General features: G+C 41.2%; 1 protein-coding gene across 1 annotated transcript; it reads right to left on the bottom strand.

Annotated features, from left to right (window-relative positions):
• Positions 1-328: 328 nt before the first annotated feature.
• TMEM192 (transmembrane protein 192) lies at positions 329-16,741 on the bottom strand. Its single transcript, XM_048942385.1, has 6 exons — positions 16,635-16,741; positions 14,370-14,516; positions 10,480-10,744; positions 8,360-8,494; positions 4,025-4,127; positions 329-1,966 (listed from the first exon to the last, which is right to left on the bottom strand). The coding sequence occupies exons 1-6, from the start codon at positions 16,668-16,670 to the stop codon at positions 1,843-1,845; spliced, it is 810 nt and encodes a 269-aa protein (XP_048798342.1). The 5' UTR covers positions 16,671-16,741; the 3' UTR covers positions 329-1,842.
• Positions 16,742-17,516: the final 775 nt, after the last annotated feature.

A 17,516-nucleotide genomic window follows, 5' to 3' on the forward strand; every position in this document is an offset into this window, starting at 1 on the left:
TGGATGAGGACACAAAGCAGCCTGGTTCCAGTGCTTGGCTACCTTCCCTGTGAACAGACACCTCCTGGCATCTAATTTAAACCTTCCCTGCTGCAAATCTGCCTAAGGCTTGTTTTCCTAGAACACATTCTCCCTTCACTTCCCTGTCCATTCATTCCACTTCTTAGAACCATCCTTACTTACCTGAATGGTGTGGGCATCAGGACACAGTGAGGTGGGTGTAGAGATCAAGTTCAGTCATCCCAGCCTTGAATTCATTCAGAACAACTCAGCAGCTTGCAACTGCTCACAATATGCTGCAGTCTTACACAGAACAGTAGTAATGGCATCAGTTTCCCTTAGTTGTATTTATTGTACATGAACTTCAGTCACAGTTTACTGCTTTCCATAGCAGTTATTTAAGTCATTATATACAATACATTCAGACCTGAGTTCTAAAAACAAACATTTATATCCTTTCTATGTTCACTATAAAAACGTGGCTTTATTTCCAAAAAACAATTAAGGGGTACAGTTTAGTGTTAAATAGCAGCAAAATATCAACTTCTTTCTTATAATAAAAGACAATCTCCTTCTTTGTTATTACAGTAGACAGTTTAGTTATTTTTGAAGTTGTGTTCCAGTAAAAAAAATAGAATATTTGTGTTTCTTTCCCCATATTCAGCCACAAGACCACTCCTCATGAGGATCTTCCTCCCAGTTTTGACCAGTAATTATTCTGTCTTCCCACAGACATTTGCTTCTAAAATAATGCTTAGACTACAGTGGTAGACAAAGTATCTGAAAAGCATGATTTTTACCACCCTTCCCAATGAATTTATTCCATTAGAACTGATAACTCTTGTTTTTCCACTTCCAGAAGGCCATTCTGTCCCCTGCTGATATCCACCACACACATTCATTTTGGCTTTTAAATTTAGACAGCAACATTTTTGAAGAGTTGAAGCACAGAGCAACTCTGATAGAGGCTCTAACAGGATTTAACTTGAAACCCCATTGAACACTAATGGGTTACAGGGTCAATGACAGCACTTACCATTTGTGTGTCAGTTTGGCAGGCAGAAGGAACCCTGTTTAGTCTTTGCTGACACACAATTCCAGTAGCAGGAGAATCAGCAGACCTGAAGACACCTTTCTGTTATCCACAGCCAGTATTCTGATCAGCTCCTCAAATTGCTGATCATAACATAGCCAAATCTCACATGCAGTACCATACATTGTAGGATACCACCCTTCCCTTCTGCCCTTGTTATTATTTCAACTGGATGCTAAATATTCCTGCTGGCATAGGAAACAACTTCAGTCCTTTACTGGGCAAAGGAGAAAACAAATCTAGAATGCAAGTATGTACTTCATACAGGATTATTCAAGCATAACACCTTAAACACTGGACATACTGAAGTGCAGTGATTGAACACCTACATTCAAGATACCCCAGCTTCAGTACTGTACGCTGAGAGGAATCCTCTGCAAAATTAGGTTTTATCTGAGAACAAACGTGCATTCTAGAAAGTACTTCAGTAACTTAAAGCTCAAAAAAAAAAAATACACCAGTGCAAAATAACAGCAATGACTGAAAAAAGTTAAACCAGTCCCTCAACTCCAATTGTAACCTCTTAGGAATTAAAAATCCTTTGTTCCTGAACGTTTTCTCAGAACTGATGTGAAAAAAGCCATTAAGTCCAGTTGTCACAGGTTTACAGTGTACGCAGAGCTCATACTTGCAATTTAAGCTCTATTTTTAAATGGGAAAGAAGATTGAGGAGTCATCTCTACAGGTCTGTTTGGATATTGTATTGCCTCGTATTCTCTCCTGAGCTCCAGCAGCAGTTCTCCAAGCATTTAAGTTTTGGTTTGCTGAGATGTTAAAGCCAACAGTCTCTTGCTGAGCAGTGCATTGTGTCGCTGAAGATATTCTATTACATCTCCTTGCTTCTCAACGATCTCTTCTAAACTTGAATTTTCCCTTGAAAGAACAGAAGTGAATACACATTTCCATAAGAGATAACAGATACCTGACATATGAAAGGTCAGTGCATGTTCACCAATACTGTAACAAACTGCTTCCTTCAGTTTTACTTTGGAACATCTTGACTGCTTTTCAAAGGGGCAAACAATCTTTTGTACCTAATCTCATTTATAGAGAGGGCAGGAAGTACAAAAGGTAGGCTAAACTTTGAGCTGTGTTTGCATAAGCAAGTTATGTACTTCCTGCTGGACAACACAGAAGAACCACAGTAGTACAAGGCTGCTTGTTTAGCTTTTACAAACTTAAGCTACTTAAACAGACACCACACTAGGATTGTACTAAGAAACCCATGCCACCTTTTCCAACCACATTAGGAAGTGTATTGGAAGCATAATATTTACATACTGCTTTTGCTGCCTGTAGCTGAGTAAAATAACGATTTCTTGATTTACCTGGACTAAAAGAGTAGTGATATTATTTGTTAATACTCTAATAGCATTAGCACCTAACATCTCTGTGCTACTGCAGATCCAGTGCCTCACATACAGTTACCCTCAGCTTAGAGCTATCTCCAGCTTCCATAAAGCAATGTTACAAAGGCTATATTTAACCAGCACAGTAAAACAGAGCTATTTCATAAAACCTTTAAGACTACAGAACTGCCGAGTCTGCAGTCAGAAATTAAGATACAAGTACTGAAGTCTGTGAGAATACTTCAGTCTTCCCATACTCATTAGTTGCTGCTGGCTCACTTGCAAATCTGCTCTGAGCATCCTGGAACTTAGAAAGCCTTGCAGCACTCCGTTGAGTAGCAATGCCCTTACCATAGTTCAAGTGCACTGACCAGTTGAGTGCAAGTAGTACAGTTTAAACCTACTGTGGTTAAGCTGGTGGAAAAAAAAAGATCAAGTATTTTAGAGAACACTTACAACACTAACCCTAATCTGCACCACCAACTTAAAGCACCAGAACAGCTCCTGATCAGTAGGTTAGGTCATGGAGATCACAGTATTGATAAAGCATTCATAGAATGAAGGTCAAGTCAACAGCTAACAGGATTCACTTTTCAATAGACCTTCAACTCAACAGGAAAGAGTCAGAATTGTACAGACCTGGATTAAAATAACTGTTTTGTAATCAGTTCTCAGAGGAAGTTTACACTTGTTAATCAAGGCATCGGAGTCTTTTCCTCAGCTGCTCATTGTTGCAAACTTCTCTAGCACTTAAGGATTTCTCAGGGGAAGAGTTAAACAAGAAAGGAGAATTCCCCCATGCAGTTGCCATAATGTTGATATAAAGATGGAAGTCAGACAAAATAGCAAGACAAATCTAAATCCTTCCTGTGTCCTGAATCTCTACTTTCAAGTTCCATGAAAGCATCTGCAGGTTGCATTTGTGATACACAGGGGAGGGCTGAAGCAGTAGTCACCTCCGCACTTCTGCACTACAGCTTTTACTGCAAGCCATGTAAGCTTAAGTCATGCTCATGCCTCCATTGGCTCATCCACATGTGTAATTCTCTCATGAACTGGAAATACATTTCAATTCCCTTGCTACAGTGCGCTGTTCCGTGCCAGCAATTGAACAAAAAAGCAGATTTTTCATCTATCAGCTGTGTACTATTTCTTTTCTCGTCTGAAAGGACTGTTTCAAGAAGCTGCACTTCTGGAGGCACACTGTAAACATTTTAAGACACTAACATTTATCTCCCATTTGCTTTTCAAGTCAGTTATAAAGAAATTAAGCACAGTTATTTGTAGTACATTAAAGACTGATGCAAACAGCTTTGAATGTTCAAATAATTCCTGTCTCATCTTCAATAGTTCCTGCATCTATCAAGAAACTGCTATTTCTATACAAAAGCACAAACTTCATTTCTCACCTGTACGTACAATAGCAGTCTTAGATCTATGACTCCTTTCAGAACTATTTTTCCCACACCTATTGTGGCTGATAGATTTAAGGCTATCCAAATATTTCTACATGAAGTAACAACTCCTTCAGTCAGCATTACCACAGTTGAACACACAGCAGATTAGTACAGAAGAATATTACCCAAATCCAACTTCTGAGGTAATGTGACTAGGGTAAGCATACATCTTTTCTTCTTCAATTATGTCAGGTCTTGGCTTCGCACGATTGAAGTTGCTGACTTTCACTAAAAGAAACAAATCCATACAATATTTAGAAAGCAGCAGTAACAACAGAAAAGCTTTATCTAAACAGAGTCCAAGTTAAATAAATCTGTAACAGGTAAGTTTGCCTTAGAGTAGCAAACAAAGGAAGTGTGGTAATTATGAGTGGGGGGAAAAAGAAACAACAGCAGAATTTACTTATTGCCAATACAGCTTTGATTATAAATACTCTCATTCTTTCAGTCCCACTGCTCAAAGACTGCAAGTGAAGGCCTGAAAAGGAAGCTTAAATACACTGCTTAGCGTGTGTGAAGTTTAGTCTCCTAAGGGAGGGAAAAACCTCAACTACCTTTGAGATGGAACTGAGATTCAGTGCCTAAATTCAGGCCATACATTAAGCAACATGCAAATAAAAACAGCCATAGGAAGTTTAGATACTAGCATTGCATCTAGGTCACAAGTTCTCTCAAACTCTTTCATAAATACTATTCTGACTAGACTACCTACAAAGAAGCTTCAGCTTGTCTGCCTGTTCCAGAACTAGGATACTCGATACAGAAAGCTATTAAGTACACAAAACAGAGTGGCTCTTAGATAGAGAGACACTACAATAAAGACAGAGGCCCTGGTCATGTGCAGAGAAGGGCAATGAAGCTGGTGAGAGGTCTGGCACACAAGCCTGAAAAGGAGCAGCTGAGGGAGCTGGTATTGTTCAGTCCAGGGGAGAGGAGGCTCAGGGCAGACCTCATTGTTCTCCACAACAACTTGCAAGGAAGTTGTGGTGAAGTGGAAGGCAACCTCACCTCCTGGGAACTAACAATAAGACTAGAGGGAATGGCCTCAAGTTGTGACACGCAAGGTTCAGGTTGGATATTAGGAAAGTTTTCTCAGAAAGGGATGGTCATGCACTGGATCAGGCTGCCCAGGGAGGTAGCTGAATCCCTAGAGGCGTTTAAGAGAAGTTCACATGTTATATAAGGGTCAAGGTTTATTGGGGAAATCCTTATGGTAGGTGGACAGTTGGACTGGATGATCACGGAGGTCTTTCCCAACCTTGGAGACTCTATACTGTACACCTCACAATGTTGGTTTAAGAAAAAAAAAAAGCAACCAAGTCATTCCTGGGCATCTGTGAATTAAGTTGAAGAGAAAGGTAGCAGATATGGAACGGAGACAGGTAAGGGTGAGAAAAAACAGCAGACACCATGTTATTTCTGGAAGGAAGCTGCAAATACTTGAAACTACTCAAATACCAGCCCCCAATTACGAAAGGGAATGTACTTCAGAGATCCAGATTATACATTTCCAACCATGTATAGGTTCACAAGAACTACATTTAGTACCAAAAAGCCATTTCAGTTAGGTCCACATGAGAAACCTCCACTAAAGCAGAGAAAGACTATTCTTACAAGTTAATAATATAGTAAGGTTTACGATGGGGCACCCTGCTAAAACAATGCTAAGGCCCTCCAGAGGTTAGCTACAAGTTAAGCTCAAAGGTTAGTTATTTCCATGACAGTATTCCTCCACAAGTAAAGCCACAAAGGAATAGATCAGGAATTTCCAACATGCTTTATGAGGATGGTAGTCTTATTTATGCACTATTAGATAGATGTAGGAAAGTCATTAATGTAGTAAAGTCATTAAGTACATATATTTAGTAAAACATAATATTTGACCCCCTGCCCTATCAATAATGAACTTGAGATTGATTCAACTTACATTTAGAGCTCTCTGCATCATAGCTTTTTTTCCAGGCATACCTACTTCACTCAAAAGATTTACATAAATTGAGTCTGTTACAGAGAAATCTACATGTAATCTACAATTCCATGTAGATCTGATCCCTCACCTCCAGAGCTCATAGCTATAAATATATATATATGCACACACATATATAGGCACATAACTGAATGAAAGTTTTTATTCAGGGGAGCTCTACTTCGTGGGACACAATTTTGTGAACTACTTCTGCGTAGTTCATGAATTATGAAGTCTCAATTGGGCATTCCACAACATTTTTGTTTGTGAGGCACTACATTCAGTAACATTTAAACAAAAAGACAGTTATATGAATTCTACAGAAGCAACTCGAGTAGAGATGCAAAAGAATCCATAGGAGAGAACCAACTTGACTCTACACTGGTACATCCTTCCCATTAAGTTCAGGGGTCATCTACCAACACAGGCAAGGGGTTGATGTTTGTGAATTTGTAGTGCAGAACAACCATAGGCTTCCCAGGATTGCTGGTGTAGCTGTAGAGCTACATTAGTGGTACAGTCATAGAACAGTCAGTGATATCTGCTATTGTTTGCCCTATAACGGGGCAGGCACTCCAGAAGACTAGAAGACTGCCTCTGAAATAACCCAAAAAGGAGGCTTCATTTTTTCCTGCCACATAACATGCTCTGTTTTGAGAGGGGAAAAAAAAAATAAAATATGTGAATGTCACTATTGCATCAGAGTCAAATCTAACCAAGTACTCCTCTATTCCCTTCAGGAAATACACGGTTTATCTTCAACCTTGGGAATGTCAAACTACCTCAAAACCAATCATTACACACACAGTTATGTGAGGTCTGTTAGCTTACCTCAAGATGTTTTGGGATGGAAGTTGAACTACCTACCTGCTGGAAAAGGTCATCTAAGGTAATTAGAAAGGTCTTCCCACCTTCAGTCAAATGTTACATAATAATTAATACTTGCTCTGTACATCAATCAAGTTTCAGAGAATGAAGCTCAGACTGCTGCGGGAGCAAGGTAACTATTGTCAAAAGGGAGAGGCTTCATTCCTTCTTGCATTGCAATTCTTTCGCTCCTTTGCTTTGATTCCAGCACTCAAGGAACTCTCTCCTCCAGCCTCCCCCAGCTCTACCTCAAAAAAACAAGAACATCACACCCCATGCTTTCCTAGGTATAAACTGGTTAATGATTTCATGAGTACTGGTAGTACAAGCCAAGGAAGACAACCGTCTTGATGTCAGAAGGTCAGGTCATTTAAGAGCTCTTACAGAATTCCAGTCTCAGATTTAACTAGAAGGAAATCAACCTTAATAGCAGCTTGCTCTATTTTACTAAGGTAAGAGACACATAATGAAGGTCACTGAGCTACAAGAGGTCTCAGGGTAACAAATACTGTTTCACTGGAACTGCTCAAGTCCTAATGATGTTTAGTAGCTTATCTCTACTCTTGAGTTTCCCAGGAAAGCAAGTATACTTATGCTAAGAAGGGATGTCTTCCAGCATTCTTGGAATAGCTCTCTAGAACTGCCATGCTCATGTTTCCTCCAGGACAGGTTAATTCAATGGAAAGCCTGATAAAATGACACACATGGAGGCATCTCACATGCCATACAGAACTGAGATGCAGTTCAGAGCTGGGACTGCTTGCTGTATTTTGATCTCAGTTTTGTTGCAACCAACTTTTATTTCCTAGATGACCAAAACAAATCAGCAGCACTTCTTATTGTCACTACACCAAAGCTTTCTTTTCTATAAGCAAAGGCTCCTAGAAATAGCAATAATAAAAACCACAAACAAGTCACAAATTAAGACATACACTGACTGCCATGAAAACGGCTTTTACTTCATGTGTAACTGCATGCAGTCCTGAACGGAGTGCTTCTACTTTCTTATTGTTTGATTCAAGGCTTGGAACAAACTTAAATCTGCCTGTCTGATTTCACCTCTCTGCCATAGAAAACATTGCTACTGTTAAGCAGGAATACAAGCAATCTAAAAAAAATAAGCATTAATTAGGGGCAGTTCTTACGTTTTAGTGACAGAGGAACTGCAGCTTTTTGAGATAGAACAGGTAAAGACGACAAGGGAATAGAGATTTAGAAGTCTGGAGATGAAGGCACATCACACCATCAATTCTGCAAGTCCCACAGGAGCTGACAAAACCAGCTTTCACAGCTTTGCAACCCACAATAAGTGCAATTGAGAATGCACTATCAGCCAAGACAGTTCACAGGACACTTCAGCAATATTTTTTTTTTATTGCCACTTCAAAGAACCTGCAGCATTAAGCCAAGCACTTTTGTTTACCAAGAACTTAGAAACCTGTTTCAAACCTTTCAGCCTTCCCATTTGTACCAGATTCACTTCAGCCTTTCCACAGGTACGGATTCATTCCCTATTTGCAGTTAATCATCTTGGGACACCCAAAGTGCACTACCCTGAGGGCAAACAATACTGTTCAGGAGCAGTTAGAGCAATCCACACCCCATAAGGCAAAAATTCATCTCTCACCTGTGTAAATCACTAGACATGTCAGTGAACTGATCAGCTCCAGGCCCAGGACTCCCAGGATAAGATACAGGTACACTTTACTGTGATCAGGAAAGGAATGCTGGGTTGACAAAATCAAAAGCAGGGCTGCGTTACCTAGGAAAAAAAAAAAGCATTATTTCTCAGGGCTAAGAATTTCACTAGCTGTTAGAAGTAACTTATTAATCCCTCAATCCTGGAGAACCACATTAGGCTGCAATGCTTCAAACCATGCTTGCCTGTTTGGTTCACTTGCTAACATAGGTGGCGCAAGCTCACAACTCTTGGCAACAAAACTAAGTTTCATTTCAGCATTTGACTGTAATGGTAGGGGTTGTTGGGTTTTTTTTTTTTAAATGATTTTTTTCTGATTTAAGGAGAGGGTGCAGGACTGGATGGGAAAACCTAACATACAGCATATGTTGACTTGAACAGTTCCTAGCCCTGCTACTACTATCCTTCTTAAAAACTGCTTTTATCCCCCCCCCTTTTCAATGCCTAAGAGGTCACATCACTCAGTTTGAAATGGAAGGGTATTTTCCATCAAGCAAGAGACTTTAGTGTATTTAAAAGTACATCCCATAAAAATAAAGTTAAGTAAGACTTCTAACTCTCTGAAAAGGAGATAGTTGCACAGGTTTCCAGTTGCCTAGCTATTTATTTTAATACTTGCAGATCATTGAAGTTTAAACTGAGATGAGCACAAATAACTACAGAGAATAAGCATTCAGTTACAGACCTAAGAATTTATTTTGCATTCTTTAAATTCTCACACACTGCTGCATGCCTCACGTGGAAGGCAAAACATTATCATTTCCTGTCCAAATGCTATAGCCACAAACACTCAACATATTAAGGCCATTAAAACAACAAGAGGACTGTACAGTTCTCCTGAATTAGGCAAATGAACTGTCGGTACATCAACAGCAATTAGCATAATTGGGTGTTAAGAGTATTTGGGCTAACCACCTTCTGAGCTACAGATTATTTACACTACAAGTTCACAGCACAGAACTGATTGCACCTGAATATGTACATTTGCCCACAGTTGGTAAAGCAGAGAAGAAACTGACTCCATCTAAGACAAGAGTCAAGTTTAATAACCTCAGTCTCCGTTCAATAGGCAGAAACCATCTTTTAACTATTATTCAACATTCTTAAGCCTGCTGCAGTCTAATCTTGTCACTGCATGCCAAAAGCATCTTCAGAGCTCTATCTAGTGGCCACAGTCTGCAGTTCTGCACATTCAAACGATGTTTCCACATATCTTTTCATGACCAGGTAGAATGAAAGATACAGTTTTATATTCAGTAGGGCCACAGCCTACAAGACTGGTTAAAAGTTTCCATTCCAGATCTTTATAAGATACACAGCTAAGAAAAACACTGTGGAAGCCACTGCTCTTCCCTGCTACTGTCATCCACATGTGGACAAGCCTCTCAAGTTACATGGATCTTTAGATTCAATGAATGAGAGCTTTTTTCTTTATAAGAAGCAAAGCAGCTGACTGTTGAAACGTTTTCCAGCTTCACTGGCCAGTGGTGTAGCATTGAATACATGAAGAAAAACCCCCACTGTCACACATCACATGCTGTCCATTGGAAGAAAAATACAGTTACAAGTAGAGCCAAGTGTTACATGGAGCCCTGCTGAAGACTGTAAATTCTCTTGTTTATTTAACTCATTTCAGACATTTATTGAACAACAGTTGATGCAGCTGCTTTACTCCCCCTCCCCCCCCCCCCCTCAACTTTCACTAAAATACTAAGGCTGAAAAACAAGGCTATGCTTGCTGGATGGATTTGCAGTCTTGTCACTTATCTAATTAGATTAATCAGTATGCAAATAAACATCACTAGCAGCTAAACATAAATGAGTACATTTGTTACTTCAACTTCTGGGCACTTTTGTACTATAAAAGCTCTTTACAACACGCATCTGGCAAGTCAGAACAGCCCATCTGAATAAAATAGCCACCACAACTTCTCATTTGAAGCATTTCATTTCTGAAGTTCACAACACGTGATACAGAGTTGTTCAGTCTTTTAGCACACCAGAAAATAAAGCTTGCCAAGATGAACAAGAAAACAAGTTCACTTCACCTGTAGAATGTATCACCAATGGAAGCCTCTTGAGATGCCTTGTCGATCGATATATTAAGAAGTAGCCTCTGCTTCTGATTCTGCTGTGGTGGTGGTGGACGTAGCGTTCAAAACACACGTGCAGAATCCACAGAATCACCTTGGCAATTATTATGACAGTCTGTACTTTAAATGGGTGAGTATAGTTCCCAGGGCATTTATCCTGATTTGGATTGGGGTAAGAACAAAACATAGCTGCTAGAAACGCTAGAACAACGAAAGCAACCTGAAAGAGCAACAAAGAGAAGGGAGAAAACCCACAGTCAGCTATCAAACAAGACAGATTGCTGTGATTTGTTAAGCACCACTCACTGAACTGATTTCACTGAAGTTGAGATAAGCTATTAACATTAGGTAATCTTACCACAATCCCATGTAACTCAAGTAACATACTCCTCCTTGCACAGAGTTAAGAATGACCACTGTTTTCAGTATTCCCCCCCAACTCAATTACATTGTTAACCAAACTTCTTTTTCTAAGAGAATTAATCTGATTTCTGAGCAATTTTTTTCTCCCTCTCTATTGTATTTTGAGGGGAAGGGATTCACACACAAAGTTTTTTTTACACTCATTCAATTAAACTTGTTATTGCTCTCTAGGACAGTCTACATTCCTTTCCACACAAGAATTTGACATTTCATTAGTGATAATTAATCTTTCTAAATCCAATCTCCAGGTAGACATCAGAAAGCAAAACATCAACTTACTACCTTACACAGTGAATTACTAACAGGAGATAAAAAACCCCAAAGAGTAATTTTTAACAGTTTCTTCATTTAGTTAAATATTTAATCAGAATGACCAGCCTAGAGAAGTTTTATTGTAAGTTTTCATGCCTTCTAGGCTTCTCCTCAGGCTTACAGCATCAACACTGCATCATGTGCCATCTTCTGGCCGACTAGAAGTGGAGTGCTTGGTGCAGATTACCTCAGGTGTGTGCATGTTAAATCACTACAAAATGTTGTGGATTTCTTTAAACATTTTCATTTAGTAAACAAACAAACAAAAAAAACGGGTCCTCTCACATCTTTCTTCATTCTGTTTAATGAGTACACTAAAACTGAACTGAAATAAGACAAATCCCAACGACACAAACTCAACTGATAGCTTCTGTATACAGCAAAAATGCTTTTGCTTCAACTCTAAGCAGCTTTCATGCCACTAACACACTTGGATTTTATAAGTTCCCCATATCTCAAAACTGGTAGAAACAACTCATCAATATGAGATACAAAAAAAAGTCTGACTTCCAAAGCCATTTCACTTCAATGGTTCACTCCTATTCCACTTCATGGACATCCAGTCCTTTCACACCCTTCAACTTCAGCTATTTTTGTCATTTCTCAAGCAACTTTGTTCACAGAAGTCAGTCTTTCAGAGCCACTAATTAACGACTGATGTGAACCACCTTCAGCCCACTTGAGTTGTGAATGGAGTTCATGATTGAGAAGCTAGGGAAGGATTAAGTGGGAAGAGAACAACTTGCAATCAACAGAGAGCAACATCACACCATAGGAAAGCCAGGGTAGAAGGCAGAAGGAAAAAGCAGTGGGGGGAAAAGCATCTACATTAGACTTAAGAATGTTACTCCAATGCAATTAAAATTCAAAGTTACCTAAGAGCTAAGTATCTTAAATGGAAAGTAAGTTGAAATCAACAGAACATTTAAGCTGTAACGTAACCATGCCCTTTTCTTGCAAAGCTAGGAAAAATTCACCTAACCTCTGTTTTATTTAGTCCATTTACTGTTAGGTTTGCCTTTAAAAACAACAGCACAACCAGCTCAACTCATCCCAAGAAAAGTATTCTAGAACAGAAAACAGTTACATTAAGTTGTGTGATGCCAGCTGTCATGCTCCAGCATTACAGCTCTATTAATCTATGTCAACACCTATAATGAGGAGACAGCTTGCATTAAGAGTGCCATTTAATAATGCTGTTCAGCTTACATTTCAACACCAAGAAGTCCAACACCAAGTTTCCCACTCCAGGTCAAGGTATTTATAAATGAAACTTGACTCTTATAAAGAGCAGAATTCAAGAAGTTTTGTTTTCTTTACATACACATGCAGACAAAAGATAAGGTTAATATAAAGGGGTCTGTATATCTCCTACTCCTCTGCAGTCTCCTGACAGAAGCCAAAAGCCTTGAAAAAAAGCAAGGCTTGGGAAATGGAAAGCCACTCAGAACCCCAGCCACAACACACACCAACATAAGGGCACTCCAGAATTTAATGCAACTAAGCAACCACTGTGAAGGAGCTATTTGTTGCCTAGCTCTACTTCTGGGTACAGGAGGGAAAAGAAATACATCAAGTGCCATGCAAACAATTGTAGAGATGCATCACGGCTTCACCTCACAACACTATCAGGAGTTAACTTCTCCAGGATACTTGCTGCATGCGTTGGCTATCCATCATAAGCTAACCTGATGCCTCCACATTGCACAGAGTTCATGCACATTAGTAGAATTGAGAGGGAAGGGGGAAAAAAAAGATCACTAGCTTTCCCCATCCATCAGCATGTTTCTTTGCAGCAAGAGATCGCACCACTCCTTGGGCAATTACTCTACCAACATAAGATGATACCTCTCCATTTTGTTTCAATTACTGACTTGCCCTGGAACAGGCTCAGCAACAGCAGCAGCAGCAAGACTTAACCTGGAAAACTGCAGGTTTACAGAGACCTGAGCAGTTCTTTTCTTACCCTCCCTTTCTCTCCACGTGCAGGAGAGAGGAAAATGATGGGAACTGAAAGGTTTCTAGCAGTTCTCTAGCACCAGAGTGACTGACAATGCACCACAACTGTGTACAGCAGACTGAAACAGTCCCAGTGCACTGCAAAGTGTAGTTCTTCACTAAAAACAGCAGTGTCTACCTTCAAAATGCAAACTCAAAATGCTATCTAACAGTACCAGTGATGTTCTGGTAGGTGAAACACATATGGCTAGACATTCAGTTTCTATGGGAAATATTAGCTGTCTACTCAACAGAAAAGCAGAAACAGCCTTTCCTAAGTTGGCTCAGAGGGAGATTTCATTATATTACTAGGAAGCAAACAAAACATGTATTAAAAAAAGAAGGCCAGGGCATATTGTTCAAACAGCTCTGAGGCTGAAACAAGTTTTTAAAATTCTATTAGAGAGTGCTTTGCATAGGACTAATGATAGAATTTTGGTCATTTATGATTAAAGAATTTCCACGTTCGCTGGTCTTGAATATTCTCTGGCTTTAAAAGCATACCATCTCCAGGTCTGTATAAATGGCATCATGCCATGAGAGTACCATTTGAATTCCCTCTTAGGAAGAAAGCTCTTCACCTGGTCTTCCTGTGAAGTTTCTACATGATCATAAGCAATAAGTGGCTTCAGCTTTTAAAGGATAAACTCACTACTAGACAAGACTCTCCCAGCTTTTGTCTACCAACCCCAGCAAGACCTTCACACTGTTAGCTATAACATCGTGCTCTGCCTGTGCTTTTCTACCTCAACCCCCAGATGGAAGTCGTGGCAAGAAATAACATCTGGATTCCTTTACCCCTCCATTCACTACCATGCAAAACCCAGGAATTAGTCTAACTTGACATGCTTAGTAACTATGATAAGAAATACTTTAAGCCTCCCCTGTGACATTAAGCTCAGATCTTAGCACTCTATAACTCATCTGAGCACTTCTACAGCAGTAGTGTTAGCTCAAGATACATTTCCAACAACTTCAAACAGCTACTCTTTAAAATGTTTTTTCCACTCCCTAAAGAGATGTGCCATAGCATTACTGAGTGATTTGCTGGGGTAGCATTTCAGAATTAGCATAGTACACTTTCATAAGGAAGTCATGTTTCTTAAACTTACATGCAGTAGCAACAGAAAGTTGGCAAGGAGAACTACTGGGATAGCATGAAATCTTGGCCTTAGTTGAGAATACAGCGTATGAGACGAAGTAAGCGGTGCATCCAACAGAGCTTCATCTTCTAAACTCTGTGTTATTTCCAAGGAGCCCTGGAGCAGAGGAAGAAGGGAGAACACAAATAAGTCCTGAAAGTGAAGTCAGAACAATTTTCTATTGCTTCAGCTATGGAAAAGAAAGAACAAGATCAGTATCTCAAGATACATGCTCTTAAGTACTAAGCCAATTAAAACCCAGAGGAATCTAACATGAGTCCACCTCCTGGCATCACTCTCAGTTTTAAGGAAGCTTAGTCTTAGAGTCATCCTCATGTTTTATACAGGTACTCTAAGCCTGTTATTCATGCATTTGTGAAAGTAAATTTAAGACAAAGAAAGAGTTGTAGTCTACCACTTAACAAATGCAAGCTCAGTTCAAGTGATTCAACCACCAACACACCAAACACTTGCAGCAATAGTTCAAACCAAATCCAGGCAAGGATGAAGAATCAGTTCAGAAAGATGCCAGTAAGGGCTGGGCAAGAGATGCTCTACCATCACCAAAGAACATAAAGAGACCTTCTGAGACAGTGCTGCCAACCACGGGGGTTTCTTCAACTCCACTTTCCACTCAGGTACTTTAACTATGTAATTCCCCTGAAATCTTTGTGTGTTTTTTTTTTAGCAAAAAAAGCAGTAAGAATAACCTAAGCATGGGTGGAAGGAAAAAAAGTCTTTCCTTGTGGACATGGAACAGAAAAACAAAGTACAACTTAAGGGCTAAAATAAAAACTATTTACTAGGACAGAATAGGAAGAGATGGGCTCCTAAGTGCTATTTCATCTATAGACATCTGCCTACAACAAAGGAAGTAGTCATCTGGCTTACTTCAGCCAGCATTACATTTTAATTTAGCACACCAAATGCCTTGCTCACCTAACTACAGGGTGCAAGTAGGGCTTCCTCACCTGTTTGAATCCTATTCAAACTTTCATTTACTACAGCCTTTGAACGCAAACAGTCCTTGCAGGAATACTCACACGGTAAAATCACCTTCCACAGTAGACCTTTAAGTCTCAAAATGCTACCGCTCCTTTTTACATTACCAACTTAAAATCCAGAAATAGAAGTACAAAAATGCTCCATCCCTGTTACATGATGTCAGGAATGATTTTCAACTCTGGAAGAAAGCACTCAGGACAGGCACCCCAGCCACAAAGCCATCTCCCCTCAATCCTACCTCATACACACCAGTGTACCTAGCAGCTCACTGCTCAGAGGAAGGCAACAAGCCACAGTCAGGACAATTTCTCCTGCCTGATGGGAAAAGGTGAGCTCATTGCACCCGAAATACAGGAACAAAGCATTAACTGAGTGCATCTGACTGCTGTGAGGTCAGCTACAACCCACCTCCACATAGAATGGCCTGGGATGAAAAGAACCATTAAGATCATGTAGTTTCAACCACCTGCTATGGTGCAGGGTCACCAGCCATCAGACCAGACTGCCCAGAACCACAACCAGCCTGGCCTCGAATGCCTCCAAGGACGGGGCATCCACCACTTACATTGGGTACAGCAGCTTATAGAGACCCCTGGATGAGCACTGCTCAGCAAGGCGACCAGGAGAACTGAAGACACGCAAAGCAAAGAAGCACTTTAACTAGGTCAACTGAAGGCTTCATTCAATTACGACTTGCTAAAACCACACCCATTAGAAGCCAAAGCAATTAGAACACACGGCCTCCTGCTGTAGATGAAGCAGCAGCACGAACTGTTGCATAAAGGCCACACTGACAGTCTACAGTCTCCTACAGCTGCTGTAGGAGAAACAACAGGGGCAGCAGGTTGCGTTTGTAAAGCATAACATAAGCGGCGTTTATAAGGAAGCCCAGCACAGCCGGACCCCGACGGGCGGCACCACGCGCCCAGCTCCGCACGGCACAGGGAAACCTCTCGCTTCCCGAGGCGGGCCGGCAGCTCTCCGCTCAGCAGCTCCCTCCGCCGCCCGCACCGAGAGGAAAAGCAGGCCGCAGCCTGTCGCTGAAGAGCAAAAATAAGTAAAAAGCGGAAGAAAGAACCAGAAGCGGAGGAGCCCCACCGGCAGGCGCCCAGCTCCGCGCTCCCCGCTGCCAGCTGTGCCCACTCCGCCTCGCACAGAAGCCCGGCCCCGCTCCCGAGCGCCGACACTCCGCCCCCGCGCCCTGCCGAGCCCCGCTCCGCCCGCGCTCACGTTATCCAAATCCCTCTGCCGTCCCGTCACCGCCATCTCCACAGCCCAGCCCGCTTCCACCCGCCCGCCTTTAAGCGGCGGTTCCGCCAGGCGCAGGCCCGGGCCCCGCCCCGCCCGCTAGTGGGGGCGGGGCTACGGCAGCGCGGTTGCGTTGAGGCGCGCGGTGTTACTTCGATAAGGTGCTGTGCCATGCGGGGGGGTCAGCCTGGCTGTCACGGTCTGCACAGCAGTGTGGCTGATGAACATCTAGACTAAGGATATTTCAATAAAACGCTCCCTTCTGCTTAACGGATCTGTTGTGCAGAAACCAGAACCGCTTGTGTGCAGTGCACTGCACTCAGTCGCACAGCCAAGGAGCTAAGTGCTGGCTAATCATAATGGCTAGAATGTTTTTCGACTATAAATACATTTAGATCGATTTTTAGAACGATTTATAGCAGTTTTAAAAAATCAAAATACCGTTAAACTTTGTTTGAGGAATCATAGAATTGCTAAGGTTGGAAAAGACCTTAAAGATTGAGTCCAAGCACAACCCGACCATACTGCCCTAACTCTAACAGCCCTCCTCTAAATCATGTCCCTGAGCACCACATCCAAACGGTTCTTAAATACATCCAGGGATGGTGATTCAACCACCTCCCTGGGCAGCCTATTCCAGTGCTTAACAGCCGCTTCTGTAAAGAAATATTTCCTCATATCCAACCTACACCTCCTCTGACACAATTTGAGGCCATTTCCCCTCATCCTGTCACCTGTCACCAGTGAGAAGAGACCAACCCCGCTCTCCCTGTAGGCACCTTTCAGGTATTTGGAGACAGCAAAATGTCTCCCCTCAGCCTCCTCTTCCCCAGACTGAACAGCCCCAGTTCCTTCAGTCTCTCC

Source organism: Lagopus muta, chromosome 4 (assembly GCF_023343835.1).
Source record: "Lagopus muta isolate bLagMut1 chromosome 4, bLagMut1 primary, whole genome shotgun sequence".
NCBI classification, from domain to species: domain Eukaryota; kingdom Metazoa; phylum Chordata; class Aves; order Galliformes; family Phasianidae; genus Lagopus; species Lagopus muta.

Coding starts and splice junctions, on each gene's coding strand:
- TMEM192 (XM_048942385.1), bottom strand. CDS start 16,670: ATGGCGGTGACGGGACGGCAGAGGGATTTGGATAAC. Junction 10,745..14,369: donor ACTTTCTGTTGCTACTGCAT/GTAAGTTTAAGA, acceptor TTGCTCTTTCAG/GTTGCTTTCGTTGTTCTAGC. Junction 1,967..4,024: donor ACCTCAGAAGTTGGATTTGG/GTAATATTCTTC, acceptor TGTTCTTTCAAG/GGAAAATTCAAGTTTAGAAG.